General features: G+C 46.3%; 1 protein-coding gene across 2 annotated transcripts; it reads right to left on the reverse strand.

Moving 5' to 3' along the window:
- Positions 1–1,426: 1,426 nt before the first annotated feature.
- ADPRHL1 (ADP-ribosylhydrolase like 1) lies at positions 1,427–27,372 on the reverse strand. Of its 2 annotated transcripts, XM_010575657.1 has the most exons (8): positions 26,884–27,372; positions 22,975–23,139; positions 16,685–16,810; positions 13,912–14,052; positions 11,201–11,328; positions 7,721–7,853; positions 6,508–6,661; positions 1,427–1,506 (listed from the first exon to the last, which is right to left on the reverse strand). In XM_010575657.1, the coding sequence occupies exons 1-8, from the start codon at positions 27,095–27,097 to the stop codon at positions 1,461–1,463; spliced, it is 1,107 nt and encodes a 368-aa protein (XP_010573959.1). In that variant the 5' UTR covers positions 27,098–27,372; the 3' UTR covers positions 1,427–1,460. The 2 variants fall into 2 exon arrangements, with proteins under 2 accessions (XP_010573959.1, XP_010573960.1); XM_010575658.1 differs by lacking the exon at positions 1,427–1,506 and having other exon boundaries at positions 5,872–6,661; positions 26,884–27,167.

Here is a 27,372-nt window from a genome sequence, read left to right on the forward strand (position 1 = left end):
TAGTGGAAGAGCTATCTAGATTAGGAGTAAAGTTGGGTCTTTGCTTTGTGAAATCTATTTTAGCCTCAGCACGGTCCTTTGCATCAGACACGGCCTCAGGTGCCAGCGGTAACTCTTCTTTGTCCTCCCTGTCCTGTGCTGCATTTGCGGGTGTTTTGTTCTCACCGGGCTCTCTGTCGGACCCCCCCTGTTCCTTCAGTGGTGTATCATGACCGAAAGCCTGCTTCGTGGTGTTATTTTTCGACCAGCTCCAAGGATGGTTAATTTCGGTAACGATGCTGAGTCTGGGCACTGGGACCGTGGAGCACACTAAATATTGGGATTCTGGACTGTTTATATCTGTGGCTGTCATTGCTGCCGTGCGCAGGACTCTGACCTCTGGCTTACGAATAGTTTTTCTACTCGGGAATTTTTTAGTCTTTTTCTCACCTTTGAGCAAGAGCGATGCTTTCACCTCCGCAGCTGAGCAGAGAGCGTTTTGTTCAAACTGCTCCTTCAGTTTGGACAGGACCGAACTCCTGTTGACTATTTTCGGCAAACCGCTGTTCGGCCCCTTCTTTTTCCAGCTGGGAGACTTCTCCTTGGCTTCTTTTTCTTCGGCAGCTAAAAATTTCTTCAGGATGTCCTTCACTGTGTTTTTCCCACTCGCGCAGCTCCACCTGGCCCTCTCGCTGGGCGCTGTGTCTGCATCATCCTCCGCTGCTTTTCCATCCCCTCTCCTGTCTCTGCTTCTGTCCAGCTTGTTACCAGCCCTGCTCACCCACAGCTTCTCTTTAATGACCAGTTTGCCAACTTCTCTTCTTTTCTTGGTGTACGGCTCACGATTGTTGTTTAGAAATCTGGACCGCAAGAGCTGAAATCTGGTGGGATGCTGGCCCCTGTTTGGATCTGGACGTGGCTGGTTATAACTCACCTTGTTTTCTTTACCTTCTGCCCATTTTGTCCTCTTGTTGCTGAGCTGTGGATCGCCGGCCGCGAGCTCAGTGACGTACAGCAGCAGGCTGCTGAGAACAGCAAAGGCCCCTTGCTCTGTCGCCATCCTATTGAGCTTCTTCTTCAGCACCAAAGGGTCTACCAGCATCTTATCATCTCCGCAAAAGCGTGTGCTTTTGGTGCTGTGCAAGAGAAAACACGAATGTTCTTTTCAAATCATCAACATTGCCGCTACCTCCTTATTTTGCTTTAATGGCATGCAGCCGAGCGTAAAATGGAAAAAAATACTTTAATTTAGAACTTCTCAAGAGAGTTGTCGTTAGTGGCCTGTTAAAAAGCATGCAAAAAGTGCTTTACAAGCTTCGTGAGGCACGGTGTGGCGGGAGCGCGCACGGCTACACACAGTCTCACACGGCACCGTCGGCTCTTTCTTCTGTGTTTTGTGGGCAGTGGAAGCACTTAGGGGAGCAAGCAGCGCTAGTCGCGGTGACCGCATCTCCTCTGTGCCCCTCCTCGCTCATTTAGTATTACCGTGTCCTAATGCAAGGGCAACACCGAAGGTATTTTCCTCTCCTGCATAGGTAAAGTGTAGGCAAAGATAAATACGATGAGAACGCAGTTAGCAGGAAAACATGGTTCTGCCTCTGGGTTATAAAAACAGACTCAAACCATTGAAACACAATCTCAAGGCTGAGGAACATAAATGTGCCACTGATAGTTTTTGCTATTGGTACAGGTTAGAAGTAAGTCAGTAGGTACCTCTCCAGAATTGAAAAAAAAACACCACAGGATTTGCATTATTTGCTTTTGGATAGCATTCAAATCCCACATCAGGACTAAGGCTCTTAAATCTGCTTTGTGAAGGGCAGCACCACTGCAGCAACCCTGGCAATGTCCCTCGACTACAACCCCTTTTAATCTGGAGGAAGAAGGCTGGTATGTTGGACCTACGCTTCAGTTTGAAGAATCAGGCCCTTGGACAGCTGGGGATTTATGCAATGCTTTAATTGGTGTGGATCAGTTACTAAATAAAATACTGAACTCAGCACAAAAGCTGGAGCGTGAAGTCAATAACAATAGATGGAGATAGGAGGGAAAAAAGCAAGAGGTGTCGGCTTTCTGACACCGCGAAAAGCTGCAAGGTTACTTCTCTGGGCAGTGAAATAGCTTCACGCACAGAATGCAGCCTGCATACCAGGAGGGGATTAATTTTTATGAGCAGAAGTGGAATAAAAAATTCTTTAAATTAAGCCCACGCGTAGAAAATGAAGAAAGGCTGCAGAGAGACTCATCCTTTAGGGAATGTCAGCCTCGAAAGGTTGGGGAAGGCCCAGCTGTGCCCCAGCAGATGGTACCCCACGGACTTTGAATGAAATTGGACCTGGCCCCCCACTGCGATATTATGGAGGCTGTTTGCAAAGTGGGGGGGCCGGTCCTCGTCCAGTCGGGTCGTGACATTTGGATTCCACTTGGCTGCATTTCAAGTGCACATATTGAAAATTACATCCCTCAGCAGTGGGACGAAGTGGCCAACTTGAATGGAAGAAGGTCTATTTATAATGACTTTGTAGATATTTTTAAAGGCCAATAAAAAAGCGTGACAACTGGCCCATGTCTAATGTGACAAACAATAGTTCGTAGGTTTTGATTGGGAATAACCACATTTCAGCACAGCACAGGTGCACGCTCCCACGTGCATAATGTGGTAACATCCACCCTTTCTCTTACTGAGTTGGCCACAGCCGAGGAGGAGGCAAGGCTCCCATGTTACACCAAGATCCCCGCTTGTCACAACTATGGCAATTTTCAGAATAAAGAAAAATCAGAATTCAGGGTATCATTGGCTAAAAATATCCTGGTTTGCTCTCCTTCCTATCGCCAGTCTGCTGATATTTTGACTGAAATCTTGCCATGGCAGAAGACCGCTCCTCTCCTCACTAAGAAGTGCCTGGTGTATTCAGAAGCACACGTGGGGCCATCAACCAGCGTGATTTAGGGTCCTCTCTGATCTCTCAGAACAGCAGTGGAACCAGATGTCCTGCTTACCTCTCCCTTCCGGACTACTTTGGATACAATAAATGGCCACAGTAAAATATGGACTAGTCCTGCTTTCGGTGAGGTCAGCATAGCCAAACTACTATTGGTTGTGAAGGGAAGAAGATCAGACCCTCCCTGCAAGGAATATTCACAGTAATTAATCACTTATGAGCTGTAAAATTCAAACAGCTTCATTAACATATATTACTAGTGAGCTCTGTTCGGGGTTTTCCTTTTCCACATTAGAGGGTTCTTATGGGATGCCATCTGAAATGTAGCATTTGTGGGAATACTGCACTGCCTTAAGTACCAAGACATGTTGTTGCATGGGTTGAGTGTTTGATCCGTATTCACCAGCAAGCAGCAGAAAACGAGCAAACAGCTATGGCACCTATTTAGGGCATTTGCAGTTCTTCCAAGATGACCTCACCTGCAAACCAGCATCACGACCGTGTCAATCTGAAATGCGGTCTGTGCAAGGGCTGTGGTACAACGACACTAAATTCTGAGACCATCGCAGAAAATGTGGGCAGTGATGTGTCTGCGTTGTCCCAATGTTTGGAAAACGCCATGCTTCCCCCTCAGGGAAGGAGGGCAAAGTCAGATGGTTTCTCACGTTTGGGAGCATGACCACCACTTCCAACAATCCAAGACACCATCCTTAATATTTCTTCACCACCTTTTCCCAAGTTCCATCCTGCTGTTCTTAAACTATGTGACCTATCAGTGAAATATAGTCACCTCTATATCAACTACAGATAGTCAACTCTAGTCCCACCTATGGTGGGAGGAACGGGGCAGGGAACCCCACGCCAGCAGAAGTCACTTCCCAGCGGTGTGAGCTACGCCAGGCGACGAGGCAGATACTTGGGCAAATCCCTGATGCTGTGAAATGGCCTAGCATGGACTTCAGCCTCCTCGCCCCTCTCCTCCCACCGAGACGCTGGTTTTCACTGTTTTGTTTTGTTTTTTTAATGTGCGTGACGCTGCCTCGATGCGCTGCTGGTTTCTGGAAGCACTGCTGCACGCTTGTCGGCAGCTGGAGGACACACCGCTTGGACCTCCAGAGGAAGCAAAGCCACCTTCAAAACTTTCCTGTCTTCTTGGCCCACGAATAATTAACATGCATAAGACAGGCGGCTTAGTTATTTATTTACAGGTCCTTCGGCGACACTTATCACGGCAGCGTCGGAGCGGCAAGTGGCCTGATACGCTAACGGGCAGCAGTGCAACCCTATCCCGCTGGCTGGTCCATCTCAGGAAAACCTCCGGAGCGGACACCACCGTGTCGTGGAGCGGAGGAGAGCCGACGTGCCGCGGCGGCGGTGGAAGAGGAGCCGGCTCTTTGCCCCAACCCTGCCTGCACCCGGCCGCAGGAGCGGTGCTTTACAGGGTCGGGCTGTGGGAATCGCCTTTTAAATGAGATTCTCTTATTTGTCTCTGAAACAAAACTTGGTCCTCCTCAGCCTGGGTCGGAGGTAAAGTGGGAACAGTTTGTGAATGCTCTTCAATTTTTTGGTGATTATTTTTCCTAAAGGAAGAGGAAAAGCCAAAATACTGGAGAAAATCCTACCTTATGCAGGATATGTTCTTCTCTCTTCTCTATTGCTGAATTTATTACAGGTATGCTAGAGGCATCCTAAACTAGAAGGAATGTTTTTAGAAAGTCTTTGTATTCTCTTAAATCAAAAGCTACCGACACGAATGCTCCTTTTGGTTTAACGTATCTCCAAAGCAAACAAGAAAGCACCTTGCGAAGCTGCCAAGAGAAAACATGCTGAAACAACAGTGTGCTAAGTAGCTCACAGTACGGAAAACCTTTTCATACGGATATTGTCATGCAGGCTGCTATTCATAACGACAGGGATCACCTGCTCCTCTTTCTGCCACATAACGTCCCAGTGACGATTCCAGCAATTGCTTACATGGAAAAAGGGGTAGGAAAGTACTTATGTATTTTTAGCTATCTTTTTAAAACGCGGTTCAGCAGCTGGAGAAAGATAGGAGAAACCAACACCACGTAGGCAATCACTCACGGTGGAGTTTGGGAAGTGCTACGTAGACCTCAGTTTCTGAACTTCTGAGGTAAAACATAAAGTTAAACACTGGGGACAAATTCTGCACTCACTTCTGTGTCATTTCATTGAGGATTCCAGATCTGTGCCCATGCTGCTGTGGGGGCATCAGAATCTCCTTCACCAGGGTCTGCTGTTTACTTTGTGTGCTGTATGCAACTTCTAACTGAATCATAGTTTGTTGGTTTTCTTGAAAAATAAAAATTAAAAAAAAATTTAAAAAGGAAGAGAAAAAAGGAAAATGAAAAAGAAGAAAAAGAAAAAATGAAAAGGAAAAAGAAAAAAGGAAAGAAAAAGAAAAAAGGAAAGAAAAAGAAAAAAGAAAAGGAAAGGAAAAAGGAAAAGAAAAAGGAAAAGAAAAAGGAAAAAGGAAGAGGAAAAGAGAAAAGAAAAAGAAAATAAAAAGAAGAAAAGAAAAAGTAGAAGTTGGAGAGGAGAGGAGAGGAGAGGAGAGGAGAGGAGAGGAGAGGAGAGGAGAGGAGGGGAGGGGAGAGGGGAAAAAAAGAAAAAAGGGAATAAAAGGAAAAAAGGAAAAAGGAAGGAGGAAAAAGGTAAAGCAGTTGCAACTATTTTCTTCCTGGACTTTTTGTGGTGCTCAGACTTGTGAAATGTACCACAGCCTGACTGCTGACCTATTACAACTGCTTGAAGACCTCAGCCAAAAATTCTGATACTGATACAGCAACATATAATCTGCTCAATCTAAAAATAAAGAATGATGCTTAGAAAATAGTGCAAGATTAATTTATTTACAAATATTTCAGCCAGTTATATTTAAAAAAACTTTTGTTCTGAAAACTGAAGAAGAATAAAAGCATAATTCAGAAATTTTAGACACACTGATGGTTTGCTGTTCCTTGGGGGTATTTTTAGTGTTGGCTTTTCCTTTTCTGGAAGCTTCTAATGTAACAATACCTTGCACCACAGTGCTGATGCGGGGATCAGTGGTTCATTAAAAGCTAATCCGTGAGACATTAGGTTTACAAGTGTCACAGACACATTAGATTCGAGAACAAGGAGGAACAGAGTGGTGAAAGGATTGTAAAATACACAGAGAATATCCCCATAAGTGGGTACTACCATTAGTTTTGCAGGAAAGCATTAGTTCTGAAAATTAATTTCATATGTGTAATTACTGGTCACGGCTGTTTAGGAAGTGGCATTATAGCAAGTTAGACTGAAATCAGTCAAAAGAGGTTTTATTTATTTTTTTCCATTTGAGATTATCTCACTGGTTTAAGCAGCACTCTTTATACTCAGAAACCCCTACATCTGTAAAAAAACCACAGACCGTGAATATCTAATCAGTCTCGAATAATTCAGCTATCTTCGCTTGCACACGATCTACATACAGCCTTTCGGACTAACTCTCGGCTAATTCCTTCGCTATGAACGTCAGTCAGTTATCTACAGGATTCGATATAGTCTTTATAGAAAGAGAAAATGGCAGAAACCGCTTTACTTTTCCTCCGTGGATAGTCGGTAAAGATTCTCGCCCAAGTACTCCAGCCTCTCCCGTTGTTCCAGGTCCTGGTACAATCCTTTGGGAACTTTGCTCAGGCCGTAAACCAAGCCGTAGAGGCAGCCGGCGATAGAGCCGGTAGCCGCGCTTTCTCCTGCAGGTTTAAGCACAATCACAACGGTCTCTTAACGTCACCTCCGCAACCAAAAACCGCGCTGCGCAGAGGGGGAAAAAATATTAAACCGCTGATGGAGCGTGATGGGGGCACGGTGGGTCAGTCCCGAAGGCTTGTACCACCCGCCGTGTCCTGCCTCACTGGTGCAGGCGAGGATGATGAGGGAAGAGAGCGATGCCAAGGCAAGCGCGCGGCGATGCCCCTGCGGCGTGCGCTCCTGGGCTAGGAGCGTATTTGTTTTGGGGGAAATCCACTCTGATGCAACAGCTCTTGCAAGCAGCTCGCCATCGTTAGGAAAAAAAAAAAAAAAAAAAAAAAAAAGAGTGGTTGTGGGGGTTCCCGCTACATGGAAAATGTCCCGGACTGGAGAGAATCCAGTCTCGGATTTACAACACGCGCTTTACAACACCCAGCCGCGGTGGGTAGCAGCGATGCTCCGTGCGGTCTCCGCCGGTCCGTCCCTGCGAGGGGCTGGGGGCTCTCACCGCTGTGTCGGGGCGAGTGAGGGACCCACAGCCGGCGCGAAAGGACCACGTCAGGCAGGGATGGAGCGGGGGATTCGAGGCTGGGGTCATTCCCCCCCCCCCAGCTACACTCTCGAAAGCCCGGCAGGAGGTGGCCGTCAGCGAGAGAGTTCTCGCTTGCAAAGCTGTAGAAGTAGTTAACTGTGCCTCTACGCGCTAGATTTTACCTGCTTGGCACTTGGCTGGGCGCTGTATTATTTTTCTCCCTTACTCGGTTTCACAACATGCAGCTAAAAGGCTGTTGCTTTGCCAAAGGCGCTAGCGTTTTGGCGGAGAAGGATGCCAGCCCTTTACAAAGCCATACTGGATTTCCTCCTCGCGCACCCACCTCTGGCGAAACCCTAAGACTTAAACGAAGCAACGTTTGAAAAGCACCGTAAACGGCTCGCGTGGCAGCTGCTGCCGCAAGAAAGGGGTTAAAGGGGTAAAACCGAGGGCGCAGATATCGCAGGTTGCCCAACCGACAGCCAGGAGGGAGTGGGGAGGGGGGTGGCAGGTATTTGGGGACCCTCACCTCCGTGGAACATGGAGCGGTTGCAGAGCTCCGTCCAGTCCCCGCCGCAGCCCAGCAAGGCGTCGTAGGCGATCATGGGGGCATCGTGGCCTCGTCTCCCCCCCCGGCCCTCGGAGCTCCACCGCCGGTACGTCTGCGGGAGAGACGGCGGCATCAGGGTAGGGCGTTGGAAATGGGGACGGGGGGTGTGCGGGTCAGCTTAGGAGATGCTCGAGGTGCAGCTCACCCCAGCTTAATGCACCCGGTTCTCGGCAGGCCAAGAAGCTGGCGTGATTTAAGCAAGCCAAGAATGCCAAAAAGTAGATTGAGGTAGATTCCAAGTTCACACCCTAGAAATTCCTTATTATTTAAAAAATGAGGGTCGGTAAGGACTTACTTTGTCAGCCCTCTTCCTGCCTCTTGGAAATATTCTCAGCTCCCCTTGTGACACGTTTGCAAATGTTTCAGTTACCCAAGTTTTAGGGGGGGGGGGGGGAAGAAGTTCTGATTCAGTAATTTCTTTAGGGGCTCAATTTCAGACTAAGTTAATTCAACCCCTCCTCTGACTTTTTCTTACCAAGCCTTTTCTCTCCTCTTCTACAAGCCTTTGTTGAACAAAAGGGAAAACAATTTGCAAATGTAAGAAACATTTCTTCCCCAGGAGAAGAAAGAAGAAAAAAACCTCCAAACCCACAGTGAGGTTTTTGAAGGAAGATCAGATTTTCTCTAGAGGGAATACCTCCAGAACTCACTCTCTCCTGCCCCAAATCCCTAAATGAATTCAACACTCATAAATTTATAGTAAAAAAACCCAACCCTTCCTTTAAAGGAACTGGGCAGCTTTATTTCCTGAAGTTTAAGTTACATGATGGTAAGTTGAATTGCTGCTGCTTGGCTGGCGATCGGCTTCTGCAACAGGTATGGAGGGTTTGCATTTCTATTCAGCCATTACATACTGGCTTGTGGTTTATCTGCATATAGATTGAACAAGGCAGAGTTGGACTACAGCTTTGCTCTGCTGCTTGCTTTTTTTTGCAGTCTAGAGAGAGTATGTATGTCTTATGCTTCCCAGCCTTGTTGCTACAGTTCGGATGCTGGCGGAGCGGTCCTGACACGTGTAATACTACCAAAGGCAAGAGGACGAGGCGCGGAGATGCTATTCTGGGCGCGCAGGCAGGCGGCTCAAGTGTCGCTCCATTTAGCCCTTAAGATCGCCGATGCTCTGCACCCATCTGATGTCACCTCGCCTTGCTGAAGCAACTTTACGTTCGGGATAGCTGTCCTCGGGACTGAGCCTTGGGACTTAACTGCACCAAGGCAGCATTTCTCGAGCTTTTCAGAAGCGCCAACCTCTTTGCGCCTTCGTGCAGCCCTGCGACGTGGCACCAGCCCAGCTTCCCCAGGGTGAGGACCGGCAGCCCCGAGTGCGTGGATGGAGATGTCAACGCTCGCTCCCTCCTGATGAAGGCACTGAGCTGCTGCCAAGCCCTGGAGGTAGTTCATACATCTCCTCCTCACTGTAAACCCCTGCGGTCGGTAATTACGGCTGCCCCTGACTTGCTCACCCTCCGGGAGCTGACCCGCTGCTGGCTAGCATTCCCTTTCCATCCATTTTGTTTCCCTTTCTGGGTCCTTTCACCGTGCTGGTTTAAGCAGCTCCATCTTAAGGGGACAAGATCCTCAGAGTCTAATTGGCCTGGATGACTTTGGTTTGGTTCCCCTCTTGTTTTGTCGCGCACCGTGTCCAGCACGGGACAGCAAGCAGAGCAAGTGATTTGTTTGCAGAAGCAAGGCTGATCCCGAGCGCGCTGCAGTTCCTGCCTGTTCACTGTGTATCTAACGTGTTCCAAACGCACATCACTGAAAAATGATTTATCCTACATCAGCCCATCTTGTATTTATACATTTCAGAAGGGGTAATTTGTCTTTTATCCCCACATTTCTGGTTATCTGCAAATTTAAGTGGTATACATGCTTATACAGACTGTGCTCTTTGCTGCTTAGCATTTCAAGGTGTGATTATTTTTAGAGAGGGAAATTGCCTTTGCAACGTACTCGGATCAACCCAAGCCACGTTTGAGGTCTTCATTTTCACATCTCCCGCAGCTGGTATGTGCCTGCAGAAAGGTGCATGCCTGGTCGAGCAGGACCTGTTGGCAAGAGTGGTGCCAGATATTGGTGCTTTATTAATTGCCTGTAGAAAGGCAATCAGCTATGCCTCCAGACATGAGTGGCCAGTTAGTTTGGGGGAGTGCAAAGGAAAACACTCCTGGGAGAAAGGCAGGCAGGATGGTTACCTTCTCCTCTTTCATTCTTTCCATGGCTATAAGCACGTTCGGCTTATAAGCAAATTAAGTCTCTCAACTTCTGTCAGGCTGTGATCCCTGGCTGGTGGTGGAGTTTGAGGGTCAAGCAACATTTTCCTTTCTTGTGCATGAAAATGAATAGCTCAACAGGCCAAATTAGTTGGTCTTGGGCAATGGAGGTAAATTTTCTTTCTGCGTTAGGAATTCATGCAGTTCTCTCTTGAAATGATCATGGGAAAATACTGTTGGGTTTAATCTCTCCTAAACCTCTGCTAAGACTCTGGTAGAACTGGAAGGAACAAAAAACTAGTAACAAATTCGTGGCACTGAATTAAGAAAATAAAACCAGAGGAAGACCTATTCTTTATGTTTAGAGTGAGCAATTTCTTATTATCCACAGTCAATCTGTCCATTGGCACCTTTCACCGCATAGATGAGCACCTAAAAATATATAAAGTGGATTCTCAGAATAGAACTGTGCTTTAATAGTCTGGAAAAAAGGATTGATTTATGGGAAAAGGTGACAAGAACCACATACTTATTGCTTAGCTGCTCAGTGGAGAGCTTTGAGAGGTGCCAGCACGTATCAGAAAGCTGTAAACACCAGGGAAGAAGACACATCATTTCTCTTGAGTTAAGACGATGAGGCAAAAAAAAGATCATGTACACTATGAAATAGTATCTCACGGGGCGTGGTGAAACACCATCTTTTGAGACACTTAAAACTAGCCTGGGCACAGCCTGCGTTGGCAGAGGATCGCTTCGGACGGCCGTCTTCTGTTCGAAGGACCGTGACCAAGTCCGGCTCCTAGGACCCGGAGGGATTTCGGCGGGACTCGGGCCACAGATCCATTAGGCTTTAATGAGAGCCCCTGGTGAGATATTTGCTGTTTCCACCCTCAAATAGCCGCAGCTTATGTTTTGTACCTGCTCTGGGCATCAACACATCCGACCATTAAGTTTGCCTCTCTGCACCGTTTCCTCCCATTGCAGCAACCCCAGGGTCATTGGCAACTGTTTTTTTAAGCTAACACATAGCTGAGCCAAGGATGGGAGTTGTTTCTTTCTTGAAATTTCAGAAAAAAATTAAGACTTCCCAACTACTCTGGCACAGTTGAAAAATACCAATATGTCTCTTTGAAAATACCTCTCTCGGTCCAGAGCCTTTCTGAACACATTCTGAAGTTGCAGTTACCTTTTCTCTCTCCTCCGCGTCATAGTTGTCCGGAAAGACAGGTTTATTCTGATTTTCCTCATTGATTTCTCTCTCCTCCAAATAAAACTGCCACTTGGCTTCAAAGTAAAACCAGTGCTCCTGATATTCTGAATGCAAAAGAAATTAACGATGTAGTATTTTATCTTGGCAACATTTTCAGTTCTACTTTAATAAATTTTAAAGAAAATGACTGTATTGACTGACCTGAAAAACTAGGAATTTTACAGTAACGTACATTAAGTGGGCATATGTACTAAGTATGCATTTTAATACGGAGTGGGACATCTAACTGGAAACAGAAGATGTGAAAGAAGAAAATATTTTCAGAATCTTGTGCTATTTTTATGGTATATTAAAATTATGTTAAGATACATCAAGATGAGATTTTTAGAGAACTTACTGAGGAACACTCCAAGGAAAAGAAAAGAGTCAACAAAAAGCACATACACATGCACCCATCTGCAGAACTTAGGCCTGAGTGAAACCCTGCCTGGGAAGCTGATGGGGGTAAAGAATTGGAAATCAGTGAGATGAACCAGACGGCTAAGTATGCCAAGGCAAACTAGCAATTCGGTGTGGGACTATTGGTGTACAGCTTAAAACAAAATCAATCATTGCCACTTTTTCCTGCTTGGTCGCTCAGTTGTGTGCTGCAAGTGGCTGAGGAACATACACACAACCAAACCATGTCTCTGAAGGACGTAATCTGATTTTGCTTCTTTTCTTAAAATGCCATACAGGTGATCCTCTTTGGCTGCCTTGTAGGACCTTGTGAAGGTATCCACAAGGGTGCTGGTTTCCCCAGACAGGGATGAGCCTTCAACAACGTGGCCAGTTCCCACCTGGGAATGCCCAGCTGCCCTTTTCCTCAGCCCGTGCCCCAGTTTTCCCTGATTACAAGGAAGCCATTCATTAGAACCCTAAAAAAAGGGGAGTGTTTAGGAAAACAGAGCAAAAGTGCACTCACATCCATCAAGCCGAGGAGACCATCTTGAGGGAAAAAAAGTGGCACAAAGAAAATGTTGCTTGAAGGAAACTACTGACACCCACTCCAGCAGCTGGGTACAAGACTGCTTTTAGAGATGCAGGTGACCTAACAGGTTTCTTTCTTTGTGGTTTTTTTCCCTATTTCTCCCATGACCGTAAAAACTGAATGCCTCAAAAATGAATATTTTCTACATAGTGCCTCAACAAGCAAGGAAGTGTGATTATTCCAACACACGGGCTCAGAAACAAAGGGATCGCGCAGTTGCAGGAGATCTGGGATTGCGTGGACAACCTGTAGCACGGTCAGAAATCCCATGCCGACAGCCCTGGCGAGGGTCTGCCCCATCCCTCGAGCCCAGCCCGAGCCGACGGTCACGTTCAGGTCCATGGGACTATCTGGCATCTAATTGCCACCGACCGTCAGAGAGGGGGTGTTGAGTTGAGCCCGCTGTGACTGAACACCCTGTTTGTTACCCACGGGGGAGAACACAGCTAAAAAAGTTTTCTAAAAGTGGAGGGCTCTGTTCGGAAGGATTTCTTTGCGGTGGATTTCACCAGCCAAGGAGCTTAACTTTAATGCAGGAGACTTTTCCCGCTACCAAAATAGGACGAAGCTCAACAATACGAGCAGTAGCCGGAGAGCATGCCTCAGGAGTCCAACACGCATACCTCCACGCTGAGGGGTCCTGCTGGGGTGGAGTGACAGGGACCTGCTGCAAAGCCACTCGGAGAAGAGCTCGCTCACGCTAATCCTGCACCTGCTCCTCATAGGTCTCGGCTAAAAAAAAATCCTGGTGCGCAATGAGGCGCAGACGAAAATGGGGGGTCTTTCAGAAAGGTTCCCCGGTGGCCCTTTCAGATTGTAAAGCGGCAGCTTTCCTTCCCGGGTAAATCTTCATTTCTGGGTGCTCTTGAGTAAAGGTTGCCGTTGAATTCAATCTTTCTCAACAGCCGCCCCTTCAGATTAACAGAAAAACCTCTTTCCTCCATGTTTTAATATAACGATACTCCTCTGTCTACGGCGGGTCTCACCGTTACAAACACATCACTCCCTGGCAAGAGGGGACTAAAACACCTTTGCCCTGAAGATCACATACATTAGTAAAGTAGCAATATCAAGTTCAGTAGTTGTGTTACGCTCGGTTGTTTTAAAACAAGGATACAACAGGTTGTATCTCAAATATTTGTTCAGAAAAGCAACAAGTCAAATCTGAATTTGTGCTCAAAAGCTAACCCTTGGTCAGGAGGCATCTGCAGGTGAACTTTTCCTGGCAAAATGAGGAAAGTCAGTGGGTTTCATATGGAAAATATTGGACTGTGCTAACAGATGGAAGGGAGCTGAATAATTCATATCTCAGCAGTCAGTTTGCCTAATAACCTGCTAAATATCACTTCCTCCCTCCCCCCTGGCCAGCAATCTTTGAAGACTTCCTACAAATAAACCTGTGCAGTAGGACATTATCATTGCTATTTCTCTTTGTATTTTTGCCACCAATATACCAGGCAACTAACGGACGGTAGAAGAAGGTGGCACCACCTGCGAAGAGCTTACAGCTGAGCAGAGAAAGCAGGAGGACAGCCTGGGGAGGTGGGAGAGGGGGGGAAAGCAGCAAAATGGAGAGACTGGGGAGTGACGTTTCTTCCGTGTCTTTCTAGCTGAACATGGTTTTAAGAAAATAACTCTTTTGATTCAGACACGTTACCTGCCATGTGGCGGATGGTCTTCTTGCAGTATTCTTCAGCCATCGGCACAACCTTCATCATCTCTCTTCCCCACTGCACGAGGGGTTTCCCTTGTATTGCGTATGCCACAAAAAGAGCTGTGCACAGGGACCCCAGAAAGCCTGGAATTCACAGATAACAATGATTACCGATGTGCCGTCTGTGCTTGTACCATCCCTGTCATGTCCCTCGTAAAATCATTAGTGGAATGTCTCATGGCCGTCGGCTAGATTAACAAATGTACATAACCCATCTCCGTCTGTTTGCAGGGAGGCTCGTGGCATTTTGAGATTCTTGGCTAATGCGTGGTGCCCGTTGGTTTATGACTTATTTTACATAGAAGGGAGCTTCTGTTCTCAGTGGTGTAACGTGACAGAAATTGAGGTAGGGGTCAAAAATAAACATAATCCACTAATGTGATACTGAAAAATCTTCTAATTGAAGTCACATGAAATAATTGACTTGTGTGAAGTGATTCAATTACAAGCTATATCACCTTGCTTACAGAGTCATCCAGCCCAAGGGCTGTGGTTGTTAGATCTATCACTATTTCTGGCTCATTTTACTCTAAGGGGACAAGCCCTTGTCCCCTAACAGGAAAGAAGCAAATGTCCAAGAAAGACATGCTGTCTGCCAGCCCAGCTAGGTCTTCTACTTTGGATACAAATATACTTAAGATGAACTTTCTGTTAACAGGCACTCAACGCTTCCATGATGTCAGAAACAGAGGGGCTCGTTTCTCATATTTGCTTGTGCTCTTGGCATTCAGTCAAAGGCAACAAAACCAACCCAGTGCAACATGCAAAAGAAGGATGGGAAAACAACTCCGTCATTTAAATAAGCCCCAGGTGAGCGAAGTATTGATGTGTGTGCTTCTCTCGGTGCATGGGCCCAAAAGTGTTCACTCATGCATAGAGGTAAGCATGAACTTAATGTGTTTTGCTGAAGGTAAAAACCAAATTATTTTAGGAGGTTACAAGTCCAGATGAGACAATTACTCATTCTCTCTGCTGTGACACCTGCAATACTGCGTCAGGCCAAAGGCACGTCTAACCCAGGATCCAATAGATGCTTTCAGAAAGAATAAAAAAACGGGTAGAGCCAGCTCAAAGGGTCTTACTCGGATAGACAGCATCTAACCCAACCACCACAAAGATGCTTTAGTGTCACATTCAGCGTGAGGGTGGCAACAGAGGGTTTAGAGGGTGAAGCAAAGGACTAGCAGTGGGCAGCAGGCGGTGAAGAGGGTGGTGGAGGTTGCGACGTGCCCAGAAGGTTTTAGGGGGGCTGGCAGTCTTTCCCTGTCTGTTCTCCAGGTAGATCCCCCCCTTCTTACTGCTATTGCCCTGCTGCCCACGCTCCTGGCAGCCCTCGCCGAGGAAGAAAGCGAGCCCCAGCTGAGATTTCTGGCTCTGCAAATAATGCCAGTACAGAGTGAGCCTAATTGGTTTGGTTTCTCCGCTCCCCAGAGCTTCTGGACTAGCTTAGGGGCAATTTTAATTACTCGGCTTGATTGCTTTTAACAGCGACAGCCCTTCTCGTCCACTCGCCTGATCCCTTTTGAACCCCGGCGTATCTGTGGGCTTTGCAGCTGCCGGCAGCAGCAAGGTCTGCGGCTGAACTACGCACGGCACGGGGAAATATTTCCTTTGTCTGTTTGTTTCAGTCCTGACTGACACCTCAATTGGGGTTTTCCCGTCTTTGAGTTACGGGAATCACAACTGACATTTCCCTGGCACCTTTCGGGATGGCGGTGAGGTCCCTGGTGGCCCTTCCACCCCTCTCCTCCCTGCCGAGCCACTTGTCTCTTTTCCCAGCTGAAAACTCCTTCTGGGTGTAATTTCTCCTTGTATGGAAGGCAATTGATGACTTGAACGCTCCTTGCTGCCATTTTTTCTGGCTCTAGTAAGTACCTTCTGAGGGGGGAGACCCAGAACTGCAAGCAGTCTTATTGCTGCTAATGTTCCAGGGACTTTATATATTGGCTTAATGTTATTTTCTGCTTTGCTCTGAAATATTTTCCTCTAATTTTATGCCATCCTGATGGCTTTTCTGACTGCTTCAGAGCACTGAGCATGTTGAACATGTCACCATTCATTATGGTTTTATTTTTTGCTGTTTAGAGCTGACAGAATGTATACACACTTACGTAGCATAAAATGATCAGAATGACAGACCTGAATATTCAGAACAGCATTAAATCTACTTATTTATGTTTTGTCTAGAGAATGTTTCAGATTGTGTCCTAAAATATGTGAAGGTAGTTTTTTTGGCTTTCTACCTTTACCTACAGTGATTTGATATGACAAAACCTGTCAAGAGAAAAATGTTTTTTATCCTCTGAACCATAAACTAGCATGATAATGGTGAGTCATCTGGATGTACTTGAATCCGAAAATTTGATCAGGGCAAGTGACATGAATGTGCTTTGGACAAGACAGGTTGTGTTTAGTTATAGGGATTTTAGGAGGGAAAACTCCCAGCCTGAGGTTGCTGTCTGCATAATATACAAGAAAAATATATGAGCCTATATAAGTAATATATACATGTATATACTATATACTTGTAATATATACTTCTATATACTTGTAATATATACTTGTATATACTATCCAAGCAAAATTCGAACCAAGGCCTTGGAGTCTGCAAAGCAGAAGCAGTTTAACCAGGTGAATCCAGAGAGGCCGCGTTAGTCCCCGCAGAAGTGAAGAGCAGCCTTAGGGCCCTCAGCGCGTGTACATCAGCCGTCATTACCTGTAGGGTGGTTGTGAGTCATTCGCCCGCATTCAATGCTCACTTCGATAAGGGACTCCAGCCTTTCCGGCTTCCAGTACCGCATCCCCAAACACATGGCTTTTGTGGATGCTCCAAATCCAGAACCTACAGTAAGAAGACAACGCCAAGCAGTTAAAAGGAGACTAACAATACACAAATATGTTGATACAATGTGAAACAAGCGCATTTTATTAATTCAACTCATGTGTGGGAACTCCTCAGGGAATGGGAAATCAGTATGCGAAGCGAGTTACAAGTTTTGAAAGTTTCTTGTGAGGAATTTTGCTTCTACATAGTCATTCTGGTTTTATAGGTATATTCCAATATTCTCAAGTGCAACGAAGAGCATAGCGGGTTCAGAAAGCAGTGTGCTCTCTTGTTCACAGCACTTCTTTGATTCAAACTCTCATGCCATCTTTACTCGTTTTTGGCTGACACCGCTGTTTTGCTTACTCCAGATGCCAGCTCTGGAAACAGAAGTTTGAGAAACAGATACACTTTTATTACGCCCTTATTTTGGTAGTCTTCATGCTGAAAGCACAGAAATAAAACACTTTATATGAGTATCACAGTGGATCTTAAAATTTTAATGCATGCTTCATCCTAGAGAGCCCCACAGGTAGTTCACAAAATAGTTTCTTCTACATACAAAAATAATGCGTCCAAAAAGAAACTAAAGGCTGCTGACCCAAATCCTCCAAAGTTAGGCAACGTCAGAACTGAGGTTTCCCTGTGTCACCTGAAATTAGTGCTTGTGTGCACACTGTTTATGGTACAGCCTGCACTTACTGAGCCTGGTCTTGGGAATTTCTGCTTCGTGCAGCACGGAGTTTATTTGTTGAATAGCTAATTCAGAAGTTCTTTAATCCTCAGCATTGAGTGCATGATCCCAGGTGTTCAGCTTTTAAACACTTCATTGAATGGAGTGTTAAATTTACTAATGAGTTTCTCTGCAGTACTTATCACAGTAATATCAGGATCCCACAGAAGTTTTAACGAGCTTATCTTCAACAGGCACCAGTGAGGTGATTATCTCCTCTTTCCAGCTGGTGAGCCAATGCCCAAAAAAGCATTAACTCATTGCAGGCACCCACCCTGAGGTGGATAGGGTTCGATTTTTCAAAGTACTTGGTATTTTTCAGCGCTGTCTTTGCTCAATCACACTTCCCAGTGACCTTGGGTAGAGCTGAGAGCAATCAGCATTTCTCTACTTGGTCCCTGGAAGATAAGGGGCATATTTCTGCCACCTAATTTTAGCCTCTGTGGAACCTGCATTAGGAGCACAGTCTCCCTTCTTTCCCAGATACGCAGCGTGGAGAAAGGCTATGTCTCCATTAGCCGCTATGATGACGTAGTAGGAGCGATTAATGGGCCGGAGTGAATTGAAGCAGCAGATGCCAAGGAAGGGGGGCTGAGGGATTGTAGTCACCCATCCCAAGAAAAGCCCTTGCTGCTCCCCTGGGCTGTGCCCGCTGCGGGTGCGGAGCACCGGGGCTCTCTCGGAGCACCGCTTGCCGTTCCGTGCCGTCCCAAGTGACATCCCCAGCTCAAATGTCCTACATGTCATGAGCGTGATCAAAGTGCGGTGGCGGGAAGATTTGCTTCAAGACAAACCGAAGCCTGAGCCAAACTAACGTAAGCCACCCGTCGGCATCTCCAGGTGCAACACAGACCGACTGGGATCTGGATTTCTCTCTCTTCTCTCTGGAGAGCAGCGATGCTGAGCGAGCACCCTGGTTAGGTCATCTAATCAGGTTAGCTGAAGACATTCCTTCCCTTCCTCCTCAGGGTCTAATGTGCAAATTCTGTGCGCCATAACTCTTCCAAAAAAGGCCAAACACCCGATAAATGTGACAAGAAAGGCTTTGCAAGACACCATTTTATTCCCTGCAAGCTCAGAGCTTGCTTCCTCACCCCTCGCTCGCCTTCGTGATAACAGTGAGAGGGCCCCTCTCCAGAACACCTCTGGCCGCTGCTCCTGGTGAAAAGGCTGGATGCTCGTCCTGCAAATGGTGGGTTTGCTCCTGCACCTCACATACGCTGCAGCTGTAGTGCCTGGTTATTAAGGAGCCAGGAGCCAAAAAAATTGTCTGCCTATCCCACAAATCACATAGAAACCATAATGAAGTATCAGGAAAGAAATCCAGTCTTCCAGAGCACCAGTCAACTTAACTGGGAGAACATATCTTCTGCTTGCAAGACAAAACTCTTCATTAAACCATCTGCTGCTCTATGGCAGCAGATGAGAGTCTTCTTCACTATGTGATCCTGGTTCCTCCAAAGGACACAATCCATGCTGATTATCCAAGAGGGAAGGGTGTTGTGCTACGCAGAGCTGCTAATTAAATAACGTCTCTAAGTATATCCGAAGCGGAGGAGGAACTACAGTAATCTGACTGCTGGTCAGAAGGAGCTTGTCTTTACAACTTCATCATGTTCCTCCAGCCTAGGAAGTTATACGAAAACCTTCTGCAGAATTAGATGGGCGAACTCGGTAACAAAGAATTGCATCACACAGACTAACATTAAGCCTAGACAGGGCTTCAGGGGATGAGCAGCTGTTAGCTCCCATGTCTCGGTATCTACCATTTGAATCAGTGAAGTACGGGACAGCGTGACTAGTCCAAGCAACAGGTGAGACACGTGTAAGAACATAAGGACAGTCCGCCACGATCAGACCAAAGGTCGACCTAACTTACCATGTCTGACGGTGGCCAACGGAGAGGATACTTAAGAAAGAGTAAAAGAAAAGTATGATGCTGCTACCCCTTTGTACTAACTAAACTGCTGACAATTTTTCTCCCCCATGCAGGAGGCAGCTGGCTATTCATCTTTCTGCTTAATAACCCTTGAAGGATTTCCCTTGGGTGAATTTGCCCAGCTCTTTTTTGAACTCACATGAACTGCAGCATCTGCAAATTGGCATTGGAAAATAGGTGTGCAGCTTAATTAGGTGTTGTGTGAAGAAGTCCTTCCTTTTCCTTGTTTTGAACTCACAGCCTGCTAGTTTCATCTGAAGTCCCTAGTTCCTGTGTTGGAGGAGACGGTGAGTTTTCTCTGTCCCTATTCATGTTCTCTGAGTTATCTATGACTTTACAGCTCTCTGTCGTACTGTCTCAGACATCATAGCCTATGGAAGCAGTTTTTTTACTAATCCAACCATCCTTCCTCATATCCTTTCTAGTTCTCTTACATCCTTTTGGGGGGAGGGAGGGACCGGCTTATATACAGTAATGAAGAAACAGCAGCTATGAATTTATGCAGTGGTGCAAACACGTTTTGTTGTCTGTTCCCGTCCCAGCCATTTCTAATAGTCTATTTGCTTTCTGGCTCTTCCTGTGGACCAAAGCAATGTTCTTGTAGAAATACTATAGCTCCATGATCCCTTCCCTGAATGGTAGCTGTATCAGCAACCACAACAACGTATATAAAATTAGGATTTCTGCCCCCACCCCTTGTATGACTTTCCACTTATCTGCGTTGTTTGGTTCTGCTATTGTGCCGCGCAGTTATTCATCACTGTGAGCACATTCCACAACTCTTCATCGCGTTATCTTTGATTTTGCTGACCCACTATGCGCTTGCATTTCCAGATTGTTTGTGGACACGTTGAATAACAGAGGTCCAACACAGGTACCTCCTTCTCTATGGAGAAGACAGACTGCAATCTCCGGCTCTTCATTTACTGTCTTATAACCAGTTGTCTGTCCTCAGGAGAACCTTTCTGCCATCCTGTAGCAACTTAGTGCCTCAACACTCAGTGCCTTTGGTGAGGGATCTTGTCGAGAGTCTTTTGGAAATCCTAACAGACTACCTTCATAATATCTCCTTTTCCCTCCTGTTTCTTGGCTACTTCATGAGCTTTCTAATAGAATTCTGAGGTGTGACTTCTTGTCACAAAAGCTGTGTTGACACTTTCTTATTACATCATTTTCATTTGTGCACTACATTTATTCTCTTTTAGTATGTAATACCTCAGTGTGCTTTTCTTCACCCTACATCTGTAGAATAATTAATAAAGATCAGCTTAATGGCTGCTAAGCCCTGATGAGGATGTGTCTTTTGTGACTACAGATCGTTCTGCATGAGAACTTAGAGCCTGGCACCTTTATCTCCCATCTGTCTGCGTCTTATCCTTCTCTTCGTTTTTGCTCCCCAACTTCCCGCATTTAACTCACACTTTTTCCTCACGCTCCTCTACCAATGCCACCAGGAAAAAGCTGCTGTGTGCTGCTTGGAAGGTGAGCAGCTGCTCCAGGAGCTGCAAATAAAGACCTGCTTGGATGCTGCAGCCTCAGCCTGAAACACACATGATACAGGTAGAGCCGAGCTGCCATTTGACTGCCCTTTCCAAAGGCACATCTTTGGCTCAATCTTACTCAGATTTTGGTTCCAGCTCTCAAACATCAGGGGTTCTCTTCTGAACAACGTGAGGTTTTGGCAATGGAACAAAACATTTTTAGCATGTCTCAGAAACAGCAGACTCACCTGCATCAAAACTTTAAACAAATGCTGACAGACAGAGGCAAACACTCAATGGTGAAAATTTTAGTGGGTACCGCTGCAATGAGCGTGGCAAGGAGCACGACACGAGTTGGCAAAGAGCCACACGGGGCAGTTTGACTTAAGAACTCGGTGTGCTGACTACACCCACAAGAGTTTGAGCAAAGGAGCATCACGTAAGCAATACAAAATTACCTAAGCTAAGATTTCACTGGTCCATGAAGGCTGGCACGTGAATTCTTGCTAGAAGTGAGATAAGATAGAATGACCACAGGGAAACAGCATTTTGGTTCCAGCCCACCCAAGATATCATCTGACTGCTAGGCATTCCATGCTCATGGAATATTTTTGCCTTGAGAAGAAATTTGTGAAAATTCAATTAAAAAGTTAATTACGTCCATAGCAGTGTCAGGTCCCATGGTAGACTGAACATCTCCACCTCAGGTCACTGGTTCTTTTGCTCTCAGGGTGAAAAAAAGGCTTCTTGAGATGTTCAGCATGATATTTGTCAGACCAGATGAAGAAGGTGGGCTTTAGCTGCCAGGTCTCAAGGCAGGAACTAATTTTAGATCCTTCTAGCTCAGAGTATCCCAAAAGCAAATAGTTTGTCATGGAAAGCTGGGGAGGAGGCAGGCTAAAAGAAGAGACATAGCTCCAACCCAGCAATGGGCCAGGGAACAGCCGTGCTCCACTGCGGGAGGTGTTGAGAGCTGCTCCGGGCTCGCAGCAGCTCCCACTATCATTTTGACCAAATTTTACTCACCGTCAATCAGAAAACATACGACAACTGCCAAAGGGGCACTTTCTCAGATCCGCCTGGCAGAATACGCGGCGAGGGGATCCTTTTCCCTCCCAGCAGCTGCTGTGAGGAGCAGGGGCCGAGCGAGGGATGCTTTCTGTGTCAGAGAAAACTGACTGCAGAGACCCAGAAATAGCCGCGGCGTTGTGCCGCCGGGTCTTTGCCACGATGTTGCATCAATAGGCAATGCTGTTGAACGGTGCCGGTACGTGCTACGGTGGCAGAACGTCACATCGACACGGGGCAACGCCTGTGTGAGCTGCCATCATCTTGTGGCTGTCTCCGTCTACCTCCTCTGACGATGCGATGTCTCTCTACAGGCTTTTAAGATTAATTGCACTGTGGGGGTATATGCGTACGTCTGTGCACATAGCTGCGTGCGTGTTATTTAGCTTGAAGCAGAAATTTAATTCGCCGTAAAATGAAATGGTCATAAAGAGAAAGAAGGAGAGGGTCGTGGGTAGGGAAACAGGGCTAGGAATTTTAGGGATTGTCAGCAAAACAGTCATAGCTGTTAGCAGGGCATTCACCTGGAGAAAAGTCTCTGCTTTCCCTCCTGTGAACACGTTGGCGCTTAGAGCAATTTACAGCCTCGGCTTTTTGTTTTAGATCTGCCATCACTGAAAAGATTCAAGACTACAAATGTTTAAATGAAAAATGGTAGAGAATATTTCTTAAAATAGCCATTAAACTCAAGGACAAAGATCTGGACCCTGAGGCACAGAGCCAAGAACAAAGTCTCTTTAAATAGACGTTAAAGAGGGAAGGGTTCATTTACGAGAGGACATAGTGCCCTGCAGAAGGAATTCCTGGCAGATCTCTTGCCATCCTCAGGCAAACATGGAAAAGTTTTGGGGTAGTAGCCTTTGATGTCAGGGGGAAAAAGGAAACAATTTCCATACAGCCACAAACGCTGAAAGCATGCATTATTCAAGCCAGGATCTATAAACGGAAAGCGGTACCGTACCCTTTTCATTGAACGGTGTGTGCCAAGCGAGAAGGTAGTTGTCTGGTTTTAATTCCCTGCAGCCTTCGATGGTAGCAGGGTCTGGCCGCCTCCCCGGGAGCTTGTCGATAGCATCCACGTAGCGCTTTACCAGCTCCCGGTACAGGTCTTCCAAACACCAGTAATCTGCTCGGAGGAGGGAAGAGAAGGTTGCTGTGTGAGGGCAGAAGAGCAAGAGAGCACTGAAAAAAATCCAAGCAAGCTCACTATGCGTTTAAGAAATGTTCCTATTTCCACTTGCAGTACACTGAGTTGTGTTTCTGGTGCCACTGTCAACACATTTTTACACACCGTGAGAGCGAGCTGGAGGGAAAAAACTCTCATCTCTCTGTTCTCATCTTTTCCCGTGTTCCCTTCCGCCTGTAATTCCTTTAATCGGAAAGATGAAGGCATTCTGTTTGTCGACAGTAGCTGCTCAGGGGCGTTATTTGGGCTCCATGGTGTGAAGTATTTGCGGAGGTGTCTAACTGTAAGGTGAGTGCGTGGCCGATGCGGGACTGGGTGTGCACCTGAAGCCACCCTGTCTCAGATTTGCCATTATTTGCAGATGTGAATCCAATTTAAAAACGAAAGCCTATTTTTTTTTCAATTACCACTGAGTTATTTTAAAGAGGTATGTATGACTAAACACAACAGCACATCAGTGGCCTTATTTTTTAATCTCTATTTTATATTTATCTTGTCTAAAATGTGTAGGTCTTTCGTGCAGGGATCCCAATCTCTTCTGTCAGTACAGTAACCAGAACAGCGAGCTTTTATAAAAATTATTATAAAGATCAGTAAGAGTAGTAAATCCCAACAGTATATTGATTATTTTTACCAAGGCCTACAGTCTTGCCTAAGGAGGAACCTTCCCCCTCTTAAACACCCACTGTTTCTTCAGTATCACTGCTTCTCTTGGCTGCTGTTACGTGTTGTTGGGCTTGAAGAGCCCTGCCCTTGGCTCTTGCCAAGGAAAAGCTTCCACTGGCATCTGTTACAGTTGTGGAAGCAGTGGGAACTGAGGAGGCTGTCGGGATTTGTCCATTTATATCTTTTCCATGTACTTAGAGAAACCCCGTTTAATACTTGGTTTGACTCACAGATCGAATGACACAGCAGGGGAAGTTCTTCTAAAAATATCCGCATTTTGTCAAAGATCGGTGATTTCTTGAAATCCACAAAAGAGGTTCAATTAAAGAGACAATTTGGAGGCCCATAAGCCAGAGCCACTCAAAAGTGCCATTTATGGAGACAGGTGTTTAAAGATGCAGGGTAAAAGCAAGATTCCCCTCCTTTCACATAAAATACACCCTATCTGTTATGCTGGCCATCCCACATACAATCCTAAAGGAACATGATACTTTCAAGCTGCCGACTGTTTCCAGATTTAGGCATCAGGTGTCAGTTTATCCGGATCGCAGCCAGGAGCAGGATTTACTGCCCGGCAGCTTCTGCAGAAGCTTTGTCCCCAGAGCCAGAGTCCCTGTGGTCCAGCACCTCCGGGCTGCCCGAGCCCACCACGGTTCCCGCACCCGGAGCCAGGCTGCTGTCTCAGCCATCAAGTCAAAAGGAGGGTTCTTTCTTTAGAAATTAATCCTTATGTTTTTTAAACCTGTGTTTAAGTCAGAGAGGAAAAGGCTTTCCTCGTTGCGGGGATAGTTCCCTTCTTTTTGATGATGCTGTTCTCGTTCCTCCCTTATGGAACAGATTCCTGCTGGAAGCAGACATTTCATTTATCCTTCGTTGTCGGGTTGACCTTTCAGTCTGTGCACGTGGTGGATTTGGGGAGCACGAGCTCGGTCTGCAGCAGCCCCCGCTGCTTCTGGCCACGGCCCTCCTGGGATGTCCTCCACGCCGCCGGCAAAGCGCTGGCCGAATTCGCCTCCCTGGGTGAGAACTGCCTTCGTCCTCGGCACGAACCCCCACCTCCCGCAGCCTCAGGCTGGGAGCTGCCCCGAGGGCAGTGCCGTGGCCACGGGACTTGACAGCGAGCCTAAGCCCGGGGCACATCCCTCCCAGCCGGCGAGCATCCCGCATCCCGCGTGTACCTGCAGGGATGCACCCAGGGATGCTGCGGCCGGCGGGCAGCCAGCCAGGTGAAGGGGATGTGTGGGGTAGCGAGGGACACGAATATTTTTATTGCTTATTCCCCCCCCCCCCCTTTTTTTTTTTTTTTTTTTTTTTTGGCTGGTAATGTTCCAGGCACCCAACATATTCTTTAAAATCTCAGTTGACGCAGCAGCAAGGCAGGTCTCCTTGGCCGGTGGCAGCTGCCTTCAGCCTCATGGACTCCGTTCACCCTCAGCTTCACTCTGTTGACCTGGGTGATTTTGGACACGGGCCGGGCCATGACGGAGCCCAGCAGCTTTTTTTGCGTTCCCCTTGCCAGGAGGAGATGCTGCTGTGGGCAGAGAGAAGGTCTCGCTTTCCCCCGTTCACCAACATTACTATGAAATGAAGATTTCTTACTAAAATTCCCCGCAGCAGCTTGTTGCTTTCTCGCCAGCCCATAAAGGCACGTTTTTAAAAAGCGTGTCTGATCAGGCCAAAGAAATGAGAGTGTAGGATAAACACAGCTGATGGGATTTATAGCTGACTTTTTTTCTTTAGAGCCACAGTGCTCCTGCTATATTTAAGAAATAAGATTTATTATTTTACTGTTAGTCTAACTGGCTTGATTACCCAGAAGTTATGGCTTTAGAGGGTTCAATAAGCAAGAAACATATGATATGTATTTAATCATAGCCTATATTCAGAAATATGTTAGTCATCTTTTTTCTTGATAGGCTGACATCTTGCCCTTATCTTTAGTGTATTAGCTACCCCTAAAACCATTGGTTAGCTAATAGCCAAGTATGAAGTGTCCAACACACTCTTCAACTGATCTCTACGTCCTAAATTTAGAGCAGATTGGAAGCAGGCAGATAAAGCAGTGAAACAGAAGCGCAAGGGAAATTTCATTGACGTGATGGATACTTAGCTACATTGTGAGCTTCTGCTACTGTTAGTTATCCAGCGTTAGGCGTTTTAAGAAAAATCAGGAAAGTTTTTACAGAGATTAGAAAAATTGACTCATTCTGAAGAGGCAAAATATTGCTGAATGGTCACTGTTTTCTGGTGTACTTTTGATGATGATGAGCTTGACAGTCTTCAGAGAGCTCTAGTTGGATGGGTAAGGTGTTGATATAAATATCGTCGTACCTTACAAAAGACTGTTACTGCCTTAGGAAAAACCAAGTGTTCTCTTTCAAACTATTGTGATTTTAGAAGATATATATTAATAACTTCTATTATTCTGATAGACTTTGTTATAAACATAGCATGTTACAATATTTTTTGGACTAAAGACACAGAGCTCTCCTTATAAAGCAAATTTTTCCTTTTCTGGCCTTGCAGGTGCAACCCTTTGCCCAAGGGGTAGCAAAGAGGAGACAGCACAAGTGATTTTAGCCTGCAAGAGGTATTAAGGTGACTCTACTCCAGCCTGCAGTTCTGGACACAAACATGTTAAAAATGCACTTGGAAGAGCTCTTATCTTTTACGGAAGAATCCTGAGTAGCTATATTATTCCCTGATGTATTCTAGCATACAGATAATCTACTTTTGTTACGCTGGACATGCGGTATTTTAGTCTTTAAGCTTTAACCAACTGTATAAACCTAGGGGAAATACAGGGAGAGCCCCTCCGCGCTCAAGAAATCAAAACTCCCCAGTCTGTGTGACGGTTGCAGGATGAGACAAGCAAATGAACATTATCATTCACAAGCAGCAGCCTTTCTGACACGCTTTCTCATGACTTCCCCAGCACTCAGGCTTATTCTAAGAAACGGAGCAGCTCGACAGTTTTGCTCCTTTCCAGACTGCGTCCGCTAGTCCCCTCGTACCTACCTGTGATGACAGCCTCTGCCGTAGCCATGTGCATGAGCGTGTTGTCACTTACTGGCCACTTGTCGGGAGAGAGCACCAGGTTCTCAAGCCCTCCAATTTCCTTCAGCTCCTGCTGGATTTTGGCACCTAAGGCATTGTTTTCTCGGGAGAAATTGCGATAACCGAGGGCATCCCCTACCCCAGCCAGCACAAGGGCAGCCTTAAATTTATCCATCCCTGAGATGCTGCCCGCTTTCCTTTTGTCCGAGACAGCCACCGAATCTTGATCTTCCTTTGTTCCTTTGCCTTCGGCTCAGCTCCCCCGACACTTTATATCAGCCATTGTGTCACACCGAGAGCACTCTCTATAAGGCAAGGACCTCCTTTTCTGGCTCTGCAGATGCCATCTCTTGTCTGGGACCCAGCGGAGAGGAAATATTTCATAACCCAGGGATTTCGCTGGGGCTTTGTTCAATGAAACCGCAAGAGCGGACCCGCAAAGCGAAGTGC

Source organism: Haliaeetus leucocephalus, unplaced genomic scaffold (genome assembly GCF_000737465.1).
Source record: "Haliaeetus leucocephalus isolate CR32 unplaced genomic scaffold, Haliaeetus_leucocephalus-4.0 Scaffold495, whole genome shotgun sequence".
NCBI lineage: Eukaryota > Metazoa > Chordata > Aves > Accipitriformes > Accipitridae > Haliaeetus > Haliaeetus leucocephalus.